We start from the raw sequence: 16416 nt of genomic DNA, 5'->3' as shown, positions 1-16416 counted from the left end.
TTCTGGTAGAAAGGGCACCAAACAGCTGAAGCGTACTCGAGAATAGAACGAACTATGCAACAATAAAGACTTTTCAGGCAGTATACGTCTTTGAAATCTTTGGCCATACGAAACAAGAATCCAAGGCTTCGAGAAGCTTTGTCGACAACATAGTTCGTATGAATCTTGAACTCCAGCCTTCGGTCGAGAATAACGCCCAGATCGTTGATATGGTCCACCCGGATGATGGTTTGGTCTCCGAGGATGTACTCTGCGTGAAGAGGATGCCGCTTACGGGTAAACGATATTACCGAGCATTTACTGCGGTTCAAGGGCAAGCAGTTGTTATCGCACCAGTGCGCAAAAGCGGTGAATTGCTGTTGGAGGAAGTTGATGTCGTCTTGGCCGTTTATAGTGTGAAAAAGTTTCAGGTCATCGGCATGAGCGAGCCTTGGGCCACCGAGGAGCGAGAGTACATCGTTGAAATAGATCACGAAAATGATCGGTCCCAAATGACTTCCTTGAGGTACTCCTGAAGAAGCAACGAACTGCCTAGAAAAGGATTCACCAGTACGAACGGATAACTTTCGTCCCATTAAGTAACTCCCAGTGTTCGGCATCGCTAACAGAAAAATTAGCGCCGCTAGTTAAATCGCTAATTCAGTCAAAGTTAGCGACCGCTAATTAAAACCGCTAAACATGCTGAAGAATTTATCGTTAATACTTAAAGCGCTTATCGCTAACCGCTAACTGTTGATCGAAAACCTACACTGAAAAATTACTTATATTTTTTTATGATTTGATGTTTTTTATACTGATTTACACTGGATTAATCCAGTGTTTAAATTATTATACATTCTGGTATGTACGCAAAAATCAACAACACAAAATCAAATTAAAACTTATAGCTATCTTTAATCAATATAGGTTCGGAAAAAATCCAATATCAATCCAGCCATTAAAAACCTAACAGACACAAACAGTACACACTCTGTAAGTCGATCAACTTAGAATGTAAAACACCAAAATTATTCATCCGATTATAATAAATTATAGATTTTCCCTGATCATGGCCAAGATCATGGCCGAAACGTTGGATATTGAGTAAATGTGCTGTCTTTAATAAAATTTCAACTGACTGAGAAGCCGAAACGTCCTAAATTATTCTCTTTGTTTGCTAAATCAAATAAAACACTCAAATCAAGACATTTTAATTTTTGATTTTTGCGTCCAAAAACGATTTTTCTAAGGCAAAAATCAATTAAATAATTATTAATGGTTTTTTGAAGGCTAAAATACAATTTGAATTTTCTGATGATGTGTTTCGATGGAAGAAATATTGATTGAGGTTTTATTTTTGAACTTTGTTAAAAATGTTCTCGATTTTGCCTGAATTAGCCAAGGTATTGCCCGATATTGGGCTTAAAATTTTGAAATCAAATGCCCGGATTTTGGCACATTTTTAGATAAATTAGCCCGGATTTGCCCGGTCCTGTTACGTGCCGCAAAAATTCTGGCAGCCTTATTGTATTAGTAATAATACGTGAGTTTGAAACAAATATATGGGAGTTAACGGTCTTCAGTTAGCGGAACCAAAAAATAGCGGAGCTTTTGAATTCACTAGCTCAATCAAAATTTAGCGGCAAAATTAAACCGCTAACTAAAAGATAGCGGACTAACTAGCGATTAGCGGATTAGCGCTTAAGTACCGAACACTGGTAACTCCGGAACCAATCCAGTAGGGAACCACAGAAGCCTAAACGTTCGAGCTTTGCGAGTACAATTTCGTGGTTCACCTTATCGAACGCAGCAGAGAGATCTGTGTGAATGGCGTCAGTTTGACGTTTCTTGGCAAAGCTGTCCTGCACGAACGATGTAAAGCTCAGTAGGTTTGTAGTCGTGGATCTTTTAGGCATGAACCCGTGCTGATCGTTGGAGAAGTGATGCTTGCAAAATGAGAAAATGGGATCTAAAACAACTAGTTCAAACAATTTGGCGATCGCGCATTGAGCGGAGATTCCACGATAGTTGCTCACGTCTCTCTTATCTCCTGTGTCAGCAAAGATGGCATAAAACGCTTCAAAAAGGTAGCTGGTATACCGTCCGGGCCCGTAGAAGATGAATTTTTTAACTTAGCTGTCGCTTTTAGGATGGCTGCATCGTCGACCAGAATACCGTTCAAAGATGACCCTAGGGGTGATATATTCCCTACAGCTCTGGCCAGTTGCTCCACGCCCCCATGCGTTGTCCGATTGATGTGTTCGGCTGCCGATCGAAAACGATTTGAATTTTGAATTCGCAGAACTGTACGTTCGCTTCGCTGATGTTTCCCCCGATTGCTGTTTACTCGCTGAGTTTACTCGAAGCTTACTTCCTGATGCTTTCCGAGTTGAACTATCGATAGCATCATTGCAGTTTGAGTTTAACGAAATAAAATCGTTCTGCAAAGAAGGGCAAAGTGCGAGTATGTAGACTCACGATTCTAACATCCTTGTTGCTAGTATTACTAACCTACGCAGATGGTGCACTGGGTAAGATATCGGACCAGTAAGCCGAAATGAAAATGTTGCAGTGAGTTTGATTCTCACCATATTTTATCTGATGAATTATCCAAAAGGATGAAAATCGCTTAATTTTTTTTTCTTGTTTTGCTTGAATGGTCATGCATCATTTTGCTTGGGAGCTCTAGTCTTTATGCCAGCGATGCTTTTCCAATCATATCATCTTTGGTACAGGACACTTTTCTGCGCATTTTCGGCACAGAGATTTACTAAATAGGTAATGGATTTTTGCAGCCTCTTCTATGGGTGTAGAGGGGAAGTATGGTAAAGTCTGTTTTTAAAAAGGTACGACGATGGAAAACTTCTAACTTTGCTTTATTCGTTTCATAATTTTTTTCTTACAAAAAATCCTCAATTTTCAACAAATCATAACATTTTCATCACACAATTATTTGTGTGTATGTAAATGCTCTGCACCAACAACCGAGCGAGAAACATTTGTTTTGGGCCACAAAGCGTCTGTCGAAAAACACCGGAAAATTACCGTGTGACGATGGAGTTTTCTGCCTAATTAAATTTGCTCGTTTATTGTCTTCCTCCGCCAAACGGAATTCACAACAGGAACCGACAGCAATCGTAAAGTAGAGCTCGGCTCTCAAAATTTAGACCTCCCACCCCCGATAAGTCTGAAGCTTCACTTGCAGCTGCCGATTTTGGTGAAGGCAGAAACGTTGTTCTACTTATTTGCCCAAAAGTGCCAGGCCATCCAGTGAGCGAGCAAGCGAGCGGCTGGAAATGAAAGCACACCAAAGATTACATCTTCCTCCTACATGATTCGGTAGGAAATATTTTAACGTCTCATTTAGCCCAACAGCCAAATGATGTTCACTACATAGACCAGCCTAGCTGTGTACCTACCATGAACTTGTTGTTCGCAATCAACTCTTCGAGAGTGGAGCGGCAACAATTAACAGAATTTTCCTTCGCTTTTCCGGAACAGGGAAGGGAGGCCACTTTGAGATATGTTCCTTTGTTTCGCATCCCTGGGGTCATTTACCAAAATGTCCAAATTAGTTGTTTAAATCGCTCCCAGTTTCGTGTGTTTGTTGCCCCTCCCTGCATAATTTATGTGGGACAGCATTAAACGGTTTCGTTTCGTATTCTGTGATTTTTAACAGCAAGAATTTACAACTGGAAATAACCGTGGAAGAAATTTTAAACAGTATTCATTAAGTGAATTAAGAGATAAAATTTTCAAAAAAAAAACATTCTCTTTTCTCGACTTTATCATGTTAAGTTTGAAAACAAATAAAAGAAACTTAAGATTGTTTTTCAAATGCAAAATATGACGGGAATTATTCCACTAAGAGGAAACTCAATGTAGTTATATTTTTTGTTTGATGCAAACTAAAAAAAAGATTTCAGCTATAAGTAGTTTGTCTATCAAAGTCAGAATATCATCACCACATTCAACGGAAAGGAAAAATAAACAATTTCACAACTCGTCAAGCGCCAATGTTGATGGATTGTGGTTTGTCTATTTGCTGCAAGGAAAGAAAAAAACAGAGAGTTTCCATACTTGACTAAGTGGGGCCAACAACTAGACAAGTAGGGGAGAAATATAATTTTCAAACAATTTCACCGATCTGCATTTTCTTTCTTGATTCTGGTGTTTACAAAGTTGGGATACTTTTTCTTGCGCTGTTTTTTTTCAGCAAAGAGCAAAAACATCATCAGTTCAACCTACCTTAGAAAAAAAGCTCTTCTCGACTTTGATGGAATTTCGCGGAAAGCTGTGGCGATTCCTGAAAACTTTACATTAGGGTATCCCAAAATTGCATAACTTCTGGGAATCTGGGGGCTCACCCTTCAAATGGTAGATTAGGATGTGCAGAACAAACTTTTGTATGGAGCCGACTAAAAAAAATCATGTTTAGAGGTTCCGCAAGCGCGATCTTTAAAAAAAAGTCCACTATCAAAAGATTTGATTTTAAATAAATTCTGGGTCCAAAAATTTCCATAAAATTTATTTGTTTTATATTTTTTTAATTTTGTTTGAGTTAAAAGCTACACGTAAAATATACAAAATGAACCGAATTTGTATCAAAATGTAAAACCAGCAAGCTATTTTCAAGAAAAAAAAATTTTTCGGTCCAAAAATTTCAAATTGAACTGACCAAAATGTGTACCAAGCGTAAAATATTTTTGATACCAATGCCATCAAAAGATGCGGATTTTTGTGCACTTAAACTTTGCTGAACAAAACATGTGGTTTGTATCAACGTGTGAACAGCTATTCACGATTTAATGCTTAACAAAAATCACAATTTAGGATATTTTTTATTTATATTTATCAAATTTGTCTTAATAAATACCTTCTTTAAAATCAAAATACTTGCAAAAAAAGACTTTGATGGTTTGAAGGAGTCATCAGAAGGCCATATGCCGAATTTGAGCAGAATCGGACAACAGGAAGGGGTTGCACTGAATCTCAAGTGTGAAAGGGATTCTGAGATATAGTGTTCTAAAGAAGCATAAAAAACTGGTTTTTCATCATACATTTTTGTCTTTATCAATCGATTGCTTGATTATGAAGGTTTTATTAAAATTCCAATTAAGACTAACATTTCACCTGAAGACTGCAACTCGATTGGACTTAAAACAAAAAAGTTATGGCTGTTCCAAGATTGTATTTTTGTGGCAAATTGTCGTTTAGCACACAATGAGTACTTTTTACTCATTGCGTTTTACAGGACAATTTGTAACCAAAATACAATCTTTGAACAGCCATAACTTTCTTGTTTCAAGTCCAATCGAGTTGCAGTCTTCAGGTGAAATGTTAGTCTTAATTGGAATTTTAATAAAACCTTCATAATCAAGCAATCGATTGATAAAGACAAAAATGTATGATGAAAAACCAGTTTTTATGCTTCTTTACAACACTATGTCTCAGAATCCCTTTCACACTTGAGATTCAGTGCAACCCCTTCCTGTTGTCCGATTCTGCTCAAATTCGGCATATGGCCTTCTGATGACTCCTTCAAACCATCAAAGTCTTTTTTTGCAAGTATTTTGATTTTAAAGAAGGTATTTATTAAGACAAATTTGATAAATATAAATAAAAAATATCCTAAATTGTGATTTTTGTTAAGCATTAAATCGTGAATAGCTGTTCACACGTTGATACAAACCACATGTTTTGTTCAGCAAAGTTTAAGTGCACAAAAATCCGCATCTTTTGATGGCATTGGTATCAAAAATATTTTACGCTTGGTACACATTTTGGTCAGTTCAATTCGAAATTTTTGGACCAAAAAATTTTTTTTTCTTGAAAATAGCTTGCTGGTTTTACATTTTGATACAAATTCGGTTCATTTTGTATTTTTTACGTGTAGCTTTTAACTCAAACAAAATTAAAAATATATAAAACAAATAAACTTTATGAAAATTTTTGGACCCAGAATTTATTTAAAATCAAATCTTTTGAAAGTGGACTTTTTTACAAGATCGCGGTTGCGGAACCTCTAAACATGATTTTTTTTAGTCGGCTCCATACAAAAGTTTGTTCAGCACATCCTAATCTACCATTTGGAGGGTGAGCCCCCAGATTCCCAGAAGTTATGCAATTTTGGGACACCCTACTTTACATACAGCGCGCAAAGGAAATGATGAATGTTTTTGTCTTGGCCGGCCCTGAACTTGTGCCATCTTGGAGTAGTTTTGCAGTTGTTTTTCGTTGAGCAATATTGATTGGATTGAGTTTTTCCACTACAGAGATGGTACAATAGAGTGCTAGGAATGCTCTCACTGTAGTTTTTTTTTCTTCTTAAAATAATGAAACTTTCTCATCGAACTTTCAAGCCAACATGTTTTGCTAAATGCTAGGTGCTCAGTTTATAGACTAACTTCAGGCGTTTTGTACACCAACTTGAGGAATCGATTTGAGAAAAACAAATGAAGAAGTTGAGAATTTCTTTCGAATCGCCCAATACCTTTGCATTGAAATGCTTTCAAGCTAAATGATACATGTTCGAAAAAATATCATATTAGTGTTTATGAGTTTACGTTAAAGGTTTCTCCTTTTTTTCATTTTATTATACCGTCTATTCACAAAAAATATGCCGTACAACCGCTTTCCAAAAGTTGAAAGTAATCGGAGGCCAGAAAAATATTCCCACAGAGACCAAACATTCCTGCACCCCACAGGAAGTCTATCGAAGAATTTGGAAGTATTTTCTTTCCCTCCGAAAATGTTAGCGCTGCAGCTAGAGAAAGTTTGTAACAAATACAAAAAACAGCCAGCAAAAAATGGAAAATCACTTCACACTATACGGTGGTAAAACTTTGCTGCCCCATTTCGCTATACCAAAATCCTAGCCTACCGGCCCAAAAAAACCAAAGTGTTAACAAACTTTTCCAGTTCATTAGGAAAACTAGCTGGCTAGTAGTTTCAGGAATCAAAAGTTTTTTGCCCCTCAAATATGCAATCGAGTTGATTACAGGTGGTGAAGATGGAGTCATACAGCAGAATGCGGTAGAACGAAAATTATATAAATGTTTCAAAACGAAAGTCAAATAGCTACCTATTTCACTGCATCTGTTTGAGTCGGACTGAAAGTTTTCTGCACTATTTGACAGGTTCATTTTTAACTTTGTTTTATGAACGAGTTTTTTCTCAGTTTTTGTGGGAACGTTTGCAGCATTAAATCAGTAAGGGAGAGTGGGGATACTTGATCCCCTTTTCTTATTTTGACCATATCTTTTTTGAAAAATTTAGCAACTCGCCGTCTTTGACGTTTTCTGACAGCTTGTAACTTCAGGTTTCTATGCTCCAAAAATTAGAACGATACTTGAACCCGTCGATGAACTAGAAGCATTTTCGTGGGAGTTAAAAAATTGCGATTTTTCTGAAGTTAGGGGAGACTTGATACCCTATTGAAGGAGACTTGATCTTTTATTCAGGAAGCCCTAATCCTTGTATAAAAATCAAACAAAACCCCAAGATTGAATGTTAATTGACTATTTTGGTCATGTTTGTTCACATTTCACAATTTATAGCAGACATTAGAAGAAAATTCTATAACTTTGTCTCAACGCTAATAACATTGCATACTTAAAAGCGCTATTTTTTATAACTAAGAGAAAATTAACTATTTTTGCTCTTTTCTTCAGACAATTGTTTGATAAATATTAGTTTTTGGATAAATATTAGTAATTTCGTAATCAGCAATCATAACGATCAATTCAGAACAAGAATATGCCGTTTGGAAGGGGGATCAATTGTACCCAACTCTAGGGGATCAATTGTACCCATAATCAACATTTTAGAAAACTTTTTCTGGAAAAAGTTGAGAGTTTTCCATTGCTTTGAAAATATGGTATTTTGAAGTTCATTTTACGCTCGAACGATTGATACATTGGTACAAATATTTTTTTCATAATTTTCCCATGTAAGGAACAATTTAAAGTGATGAAAAAAGATCTACAGATTACATTTTGTGAAATTTTTCAAACAAAGTGCAATAACTCAAACAATTATTTTGTTAAAAATGTTTAAACTACAAGCTTTGTTATTTTGCTAGTTTTGGCACATTTTTCTAGAACATTTGATCTTTGTAAGACATTCCAGTTTCGAGATATAGCTAAGGAATCAAGTATCCCCAGGGATCAAGTATCCTCATTCTCCCCTAATGCTTCTGTTAACTCAGAGAAAATGGATCCAGTTTTTTTCGTTTTGACAAAAATTTAACTGAAATCCTTATCACGGTGTCTCTGATGGAACGATTTTATTTATATTGGCTTTTCTAGTTGATGCTTTTCGGTGAATTTGAAATCAAATACAAACAATTCTTTTGACGTTTCGGCCTACTACCTTCAGCCATCCTCAGAAAACTATATTTTAAACAAAAAACTTAAATTAATACAAAAAATTCTTCACAATATTTCATCACAATTTCACTGCACTTTTGCACTTACGATTTGTATCGCCGCGTGCTTCCTGAACGGCTGTCTTACTTGATTTAAGTCCGGTTTTGAATCGCTTCTAGCAGCTGGCGTCTATCATTCCCGGTGTCGTCGTGATGTTGTTTGTTGTCGTCGTGTTCGGTGACGTCGTTTTTGAATCCGTCGTTTTAGTTGCGAATTGTGGCGTCTCTCTTAGTTTTTTAATAATAGAGCTATATATTTTAGAAATTTCAATCGAATCTTGCTTGATGTTTACTGTTCTTCCTTTTTTGAGTTTTATGTGTAGTGTTTCAGCTGTTTTTCGTTTTCCTTCTTGGTTTACTCTTTCTAAAATATATGCTTTGTCGAAATTAAACTTATGGTTCTGTTCTATGGCATGTTGTGTCAATCCTGTGGCTCTGGTGTTTTGTTTGAGACTCGTTTTATGATTTTTAATCCTTTTTTCCAGAGTTTGAGATGTTTGTCCACAGTATTCTTTCCCGCATTCACAAGGAATTGAATATACCACATTTGTCTGTTTTAATTTTGGAATTTGGTCTTTCGTTTTTGTGAATAAACAGGTTTTAATTTTGTTGATTGGTCTCGAGGATGCAATTATGCCATGATTTTTCAGTACTCTACTAACTTTTTCACTCAATCCAGGAATGTATGTTAGTGAGACGTATTTTCCTAGATTTTCCGTAGTGCTGTTGTTTAGCGAGTTGTAAATAGCATCTACCCTCTTTTTTAAAATATATTTGATAAATTCATCTGGGTAATTATTTAAATGAAGTATTTTACTGACTTTATTGATGCTCATTTCACGTTTTTCAACGTCGCTAAGTTTCAGTGCCCGGTCAATCAATGCAATCGCTGTGTTCTTTTTGTGTATATATGGACTTTCTGAATAATAATCCAAATATCTTCCGTTTTCTTGTTTGGTGTACCAGTTTTTCTCAATCTTTCCCTGACACCTAGAAAGTTTGAGATCCAAGAAACGCAATGAGTTTTCAGTTTCTTTTTCCAGCGTAAATGTTATGCTTGGGCATTGACCGTTAAATTCGGCTAGCACGCAATCTATGTCGTTTTCATAACCTACTATCAAACAGTCATCGACGTAGCGTTTATACATCACGAGGTTGATACCTTTATCTCGTAGGCATTGGATGGCGGTTTCCTCGAGTTGTTCCATCAAGAGAGACGCTACTACCGGGGATAGAGGAGAGCCCATCGGTGTGCCAAAAGTTTGCTCGAAGATTTTACCACGCTGGAAAAAGAAACTGAAAACTCATTGCGTTTCTTGGATCTCAAACTTTCTAGGTGTCAGGGAAAGATTGAGAAAAACTGGTACACCAAACAAGAAAACGGAAGATATTTGGATTATTACTCAGAAAGTCCATATATACACAAAAAGAACACAGCGATTGCATTGATTGACCGGGCACTGAAACTTAGCGACGTTGAAAAACGTGAAATGAGCATCAATAAAGTCAGTAAAATACTTCATTTAAATAATTACCCAGATGAATTTATCAAATATATTTTAAAAAAGAGGGTAGATGCTATTTACAACTCGCTAAACAACAGCACTACGGAAAATCTAGGAAAATACGTCTCACTAACATACATTCCTGGATTGAGTGAAAAAGTTAGTAGAGTACTGAAAAATCATGGCATAATTGCATCCTCGAGACCAATCAACAAAATTAAAACCTGTTTATTCACAAAAACGAAAGACCAAATTCCAAAATTAAAACAGACAAATGTGGTATATTCAATTCCTTGTGAATGCGGGAAAGAATACTGTGGACAAACATCTCAAACTCTGGAAAAAAGGATTAAAAATCATAAAACGAGTCTCAAACAAAACACCAGAGCCACAGGATTGACACAACATGCCATAGAACAGAACCATAAGTTTAATTTCGACAAAGCATATATTTTAGAAAGAGTAAACCAAGAAGGAAAACGAAAAACAGCTGAAACACTACACATAAAACTCAAAAAAGGAAGAACAGTAAACATCAAGCAAGATTCGATTGAAATTTCTAAAATATATAGCTCTATTATTAAAAAACTAAGAGAGACGCCACAATTCGCAACTAAAACGACGGATTCAAAAACGACGTCACCGAACACGACGACAACAAACAACATCACGACGACACCGGGAATGATAGACGCCAGCTGCTAGAAGCGATTCAAAACCGGACTTAAATCAAGTAAGACAGCCGTTCAGGAAGCACGCAGCGATACAAATCGTAAGTGCAAAAGTGCAGTGAAATTGTGATGAAATATTGTGAAGAATTTTTTGTATTAATTTAAGTTTTTTGTTTAAAATATAGTTTTCTGAGGATGGCTGAAGGTAGTAGGCCGAAACGTCAAAAGAATTGTTTGTATTTGATTTCAAATTCACCGAAAAGCATCAACTAGAAAAGCCAATAAGAATTAGCGGTGATCAAAGCTCGTTAACATCGATTTTATTTATCGGAAATAAGCATTGCTGATTTTTGCACCATTCGAAAGCTGGGACTTTCCCCTTTCATTTGAGCTCAAATTTGAAATAATCCACAGGGGAATCTGGAACATTTTATTTTTGTTTGAATTTTTTTTATCTTTTTTAACGATTTTTTCAAAGACAAAATCATACTAATCACTGTGAAAACGCTCTCTTACTTTTAGCGTAAATCCAACATCATATGTAAATAACATGATTAAGTAGGAAATTTCTCTGGCTACAATTTTGTAGAAGATATCAAAGCGATACTTATTGAGAGAAAAGAGTTGGAATGTCACAAACAGAGTGATTATTATTTCTTTTGAAAAATCTAATAAAACTTCTCACCACTGATTGTACTAAGACCCGAAAAATTATTCTACAAAAAACGGTTTATTTACAATAAAAAATCAATCTTATACATAAAATTGATCAGGATTTTTTGATACATTCTTCGAAAATTCAAACCGATGAAATAGCGAAAGCCAAACTGTAAAAGATGGGAGTACTATCACCTGTTGTTTAGAATTTTCTTGATTGTTTGATTTTGTGCAATGCAGATTGTATACAAGTTTGTTGCCAGGCAGCTTTGTTTCAATTTTTTTCCAATGTATTGAAAAATTGAGTTTAATTTTATTTCGAATCCCCCCTCTCCTCGTGATGATTCAACTCCAAATGACATAAGATATATTTCAAATTTGTTCCGGCCATATAAAAAAAAAGATGGCACCTGCTTGACTTGAAAATTGTGTTACCCATTTCATATTTTGAGCAATGTTACATTTTGAATCAGTGCCTTATCTGAGGAAATATACAGTACCGTTCATAATTGTATAGAAATTGGAATTGTTTCCATAGGAAAATCATATTCTCTGTTTAACAACCAGTAAATCTATTTCAACCGAAAAATCACAACAATATCGCGAGATTCTGATTTCAAAACACAAATGGATCATTTACTCCATTTTTTTCTTTTCTTCATTGCTTTTGCCAGACATTGTTTGTCTGATTGGTGGAGGGAACGATATTGTTTTCATGAATCGTCCATAATTCTATAGAAATCACATTTCAAGGTTCATGCTTGAAATATTGCACCACGCTTAACTTTTGATCTCATCGATAGAACTTTTTGAAAACTTCAGACATGCTAGCTTCATATTTCAACAATCACTGCGCAAAATTTCAGTAAAAAATGTAGCGTTGTTTCAGCGATATTGCAGTTTAAATGAGAAAAGTCCAAAAAGTCCGATTTTCGTAGAATTACTGGTTCTCAGGCCACACTTACTCCAGAAAGCTCAAATTTTGTGATATAATAGTGTGATAGTTGATATATCTAACGTAAAAAATTTGATCTAAAAATATCATCAGAGTAAAAAGTTATGGAAGTTCAAAGTCGAAGTGACAGTGCGCTAGCTTCCAATTTCTATACAATTATGAACGGTACTGTATGTAGAAAAATTAGTTTAAGCATTTCAAGCCACTGCTTTAAATACTGTTCATGACACGATGTTATATTTTGTTTAAATATGAGAAAATAACATTCTAGGGGAAAGCCAAAAATGCAGATATTCACAGACAAATGTATGCAGTGTTCCATACTGTCAGATAAAAACCCATGTTTTTTTTTATTTTATCTAGGAAATTTGAAAAAAAAACGTCAATTTAAACAAATGCAAAATTTTCAGAAAACGAAATAATAAAAAAATCGCAAAAAATCTGATGACTTCAGATCTGATAACTTAAAGTGAATTGAGAGAATATTTTCAGATAATACCTAGTCATGGCCGTAGGAACGGGGGCAGGGTTTGGGGAATAAACCATGAGGGTTCAAAAAAGCAAGCGAGGTATTCTACTCTACACTAAAAATTTAAAATTCATAATCAAATTATGATAATAGAGCAAAGGTATTCAAGCGTAACCATCTGAACTTAAAAAATAATAAAAAAAAACTTCAAAAACCCATTTCAAGTTCAAAATTCTGCTACAGTTTTTCAAAACTTTCTCCCTTGTTCAAAGAATAAGGTTGTCAGATTTTTTTTTCAGTATGCATCCGGGCTGGACAAATCCGGGATGTTGTATATAAAAAAAACTGGCAAAATCCGGGTATTTGATTTCAAAATTGTTGACCAAATCCAGGGAAAACCCGGGCAATTTTGGCCAAAACTTAGGAATTGCTCATCAAAAATCTAGAAAAAAAATCTTTTAAAACTTTTCGTGTTTTTTTCATCGAAACTTGCTGAAAAAATTTTGGACGCATAATTAAAAAAAATTCAACACAATTTGTTTTTTTTAGTTTGATTTAAGGATGAGAATGAGAACAAACCAAGGTAAAATCCGGGCTTTTCCAATAAATTCTGAGCAACCGGTTCGGACCAGACTTTTCCCAAATTTTATATTAAAAATCCGGGCCAATCCAGTTAAAACCGGGCAATTTGACAACCTTTTCATAGAAATTCAGGCCTGAATATTAAAATTTAAATTGAACTCATTATGGAGGTTCTGGTTCCATATTCCCATAACCAAAATGGTATTTCTAAATATTTTCGTATTTCTGATTGTGTATCAAGTTTAGGATTCTTGATTTTCAGTTCAAATAATCATTAGAAATTAGGAATGGAAAGTTGCTTTGAAATCCTTGTTCGAATTCGGAATTGCATTTGATATCAAATTTAAATCATGTTTTTCGTGAATCAAATGCATTTTCAATGCTTTGATAATTGTTTTCCGAATATGGAAAAAGAAGAAATTTGTTTTATATTCAAATTCGAAGTTCTTAAACTTTATTCTTACACAAAATTTAAACATTTAAAGCTTCTAAGTGGCGATCTATAATTGATTATCATTTATTATCATTCAATTAACATTTTAAATCATATTCACAAAACTGATTTAAAATAAATAATTGAAATAATAAATTAAGATCAAACTAGCACTACAGAATTTAAATAATAGATTCATGAAAGAGGACTCAAAGATTTGACTCATCAATTCTGATCTGGAGTTAAGAATTGGAAATCGTATTTTTTGTACATTTCGGAAATCGTACAGTAATTCGGAAACAGATTCATAGTTAAATTTTTGAATACAGGTTAAAATTCAGATTTCAAATTCAGAAAAAGATTTAGCTTGTGAATGAGTTTATCTTTCAACAAAAAATTGTTGAGAAATTCAAAAGTACATAAACTCAAAAATTTGCTTGGCAATTCAATTTCCAGATTTCAAAGTTTTAGTCAGAATAACTTTGTACACTCAATTCAGCTGAAAATCACAAATATAAAGTTTTGATTCATGCAAAATATCCCAAATTATATTTTAAAAAATCATCCACAGGATTTTTAGTATGGAATTGATTCTTTATGAAAAATATTTCCTGTTTAAGAAACATGTACATTCCTGATGTTCATCTAAAAAATCTGCACAATTTTCTGTTTTTTGTTTAAGATTATTAATATTGCAGTTTTTTAAAGCCAAATTTTAAACTCAAATCATAAACTTAGGTCAAGTTTGCATCTACCAAATTTGATTCGAAAATTTTTAATCTCCTGCTGTTTTTTTTGGGGAAATTTTATTTATTTTCATTAAAGTTTAGAATCTTGAAATTTGCTAAAGAGTTTAGAAGTTTGGGCTTGTTTGATTTGAGTATAGAATAAGTTTTTTTTAAAGAAATTTAAGGCTACCAAAAAAGAACTTATCCTATGCTCAAATCAAATAACTTTGATCTACCAGACTTTTAAACAAATGAAAAAAATTTAACCATCGATGAAGGAAAATTTCATATTTTGTTTTAAGAGGTTTCATAAAAAAATAGCTCACCCTTTAGGCTAAGAACCACTTTTCTAAAGTAACTTTTTTAAGGTTTTATTAATGACACTTTACCAGGCTTGTTGCATTCGAGTCTTCTCTTAAGTAACAATTTTATACGAAAACTATCAATGAGTACTTAAAAATGAATAATCATATAGTTACAAACATAACTTGTTTTATTTTTTTTATTCGTGTTTTGTTAGACAGAAAACCATAGGTAAATAATAGTCACCGAACCCCCCCATGAGTCGATTCTTCCTACGGCCCTGATAATTGTAGTATTGCATCAAATCAAGCTCTTAAAATTGTTGAAAACAAACAAACAAGATTTTGTAATCTTCTTTTTCCTTTTTATTAAAAAAAAATGCTACAAATGCTCAAAACTTCAAATAATCCTTATCAATTTCATGTAAAAGATTGATTTCTTAATGTAAATAAACCTTTTTAAACATTTATACACTCTTCAATCAATAACTGAGCTCGTAGGATACTTTTTCTGGTCATAGTACAATCAGCAGTGGTGAGAAGTTTTATTAGTTTTTTTTTTAAATGGAATAATAATTACTCTGTTGGTGACACTCCTACTATTTTTTCTCAATTAGTAAATTTGGGCTCAAATGCAAAGGGAAAGTCCCATCTTTTGAATGGTGCAAAAATTAGCAATGCTAATTTTCGAAAAATAAAGTTTTATCCGAAAGACACCGTGTCATAGCAAGAAGTTGTTATGGTTTCAGACATTTTGGAATTTAAGATAGAAAATGCTTCAAATCCCAAAAATTTTTGCAATGGCTTTAACAGCTAAACCGCTTTGCGTTTAGTCATGTGCTCTTCTTAGAGATTTAAAATGATAAAAATCATCGTTGTCATCACCAGAACTAGTAAACAAGCACTTCGTCCATTGATTAGAGCCATAAAACCTTTTTCGCAGCCATTGTCAATTTAATTTATCGTAAAACTTTATTCTCTTCTCTTATCTTTTCTTTCAGCACCATGTGGATATACACCATCGTAAGCCTTGTACTGAGCAGGATATTGGACATAACAGCCTTCTCCATAAACACAGATAATCAGGTACGGGTTTACGATATGACCTGTAAATTACCATACACTAGGTTGCGATTTTTATCTTTTTGTGTGTTTTAAAATTTAGTATTCATAGCTTATGTTCGATTTTTTGTCATATTTTTCACAGAAGTAAGTTCTCTAAAAAAATCAGCTCTTCAAAAAAAAAACTTCCAAGCAGGTGAACTGTCGGGCCGCTTAATTCACTCACAAAACCCTAACGAGCTGCCTCTTTGCCAAAAGCAAATCTTTAAAATAAACGACCAATAAACCCTCTCTTTAGGGAACTCCCCTTTTTCCGTTAGCCCCCGAAAATGTTCGATTAAATTAAGTGTTGAAATCTGCTATAACTTTATTTATGGTGCCATATATTTGCCCTGCCATTTTCTTCGCTTCGTTTTTCGTGCAGACAAATACTGAATACCAATTTTCATCGATGCTCCTCCTCGTGTCTCAGTAATGTCCGAAAAGCTCGCTTTTATTTTTATTTCCTCGGCCCTTAATCTTCTACAGCAGTTTCAGCAGCTCTACAGCAGCTGCCAAATTGTACTTGATGTGGTCAAACCAACCCAGCAAAGTTTTTCCCAAAAACCAAGAGTCTTGCTGTTCGATAATCCCGTAAATATTCAA

At 34.4% G+C, this 16416-nt stretch overlaps 1 protein-coding gene across 2 annotated transcripts in view; it reads left to right on the top strand.

Annotated features, from left to right (window-relative positions):
- The window catches only part of LOC129757203 (uncharacterized), a 483998-nt gene that overhangs the window by 353880 nt on the left and 113702 nt on the right, over nucleotides 1-16416 (top strand). For both annotated transcript variants that reach the window (XM_055754336.1, XM_055754337.1), the window contains exon 3: nucleotides 15711-15795. In XM_055754336.1, coding sequence (XP_055610311.1) covers nucleotides 15715-15795 — 81 coding nt within the window. In that variant the 5' untranslated portion in view covers nucleotides 15711-15714. The remainder of the gene's footprint in view (nucleotides 1-15710; nucleotides 15796-16416) is intronic.

Source organism: Uranotaenia lowii, chromosome 3 (assembly GCF_029784155.1).
Source record: "Uranotaenia lowii strain MFRU-FL chromosome 3, ASM2978415v1, whole genome shotgun sequence".
NCBI classification, from domain to species: domain Eukaryota; kingdom Metazoa; phylum Arthropoda; class Insecta; order Diptera; family Culicidae; genus Uranotaenia; species Uranotaenia lowii.
This window is presented reverse-complemented; position numbering and strand designations above follow the sequence as displayed.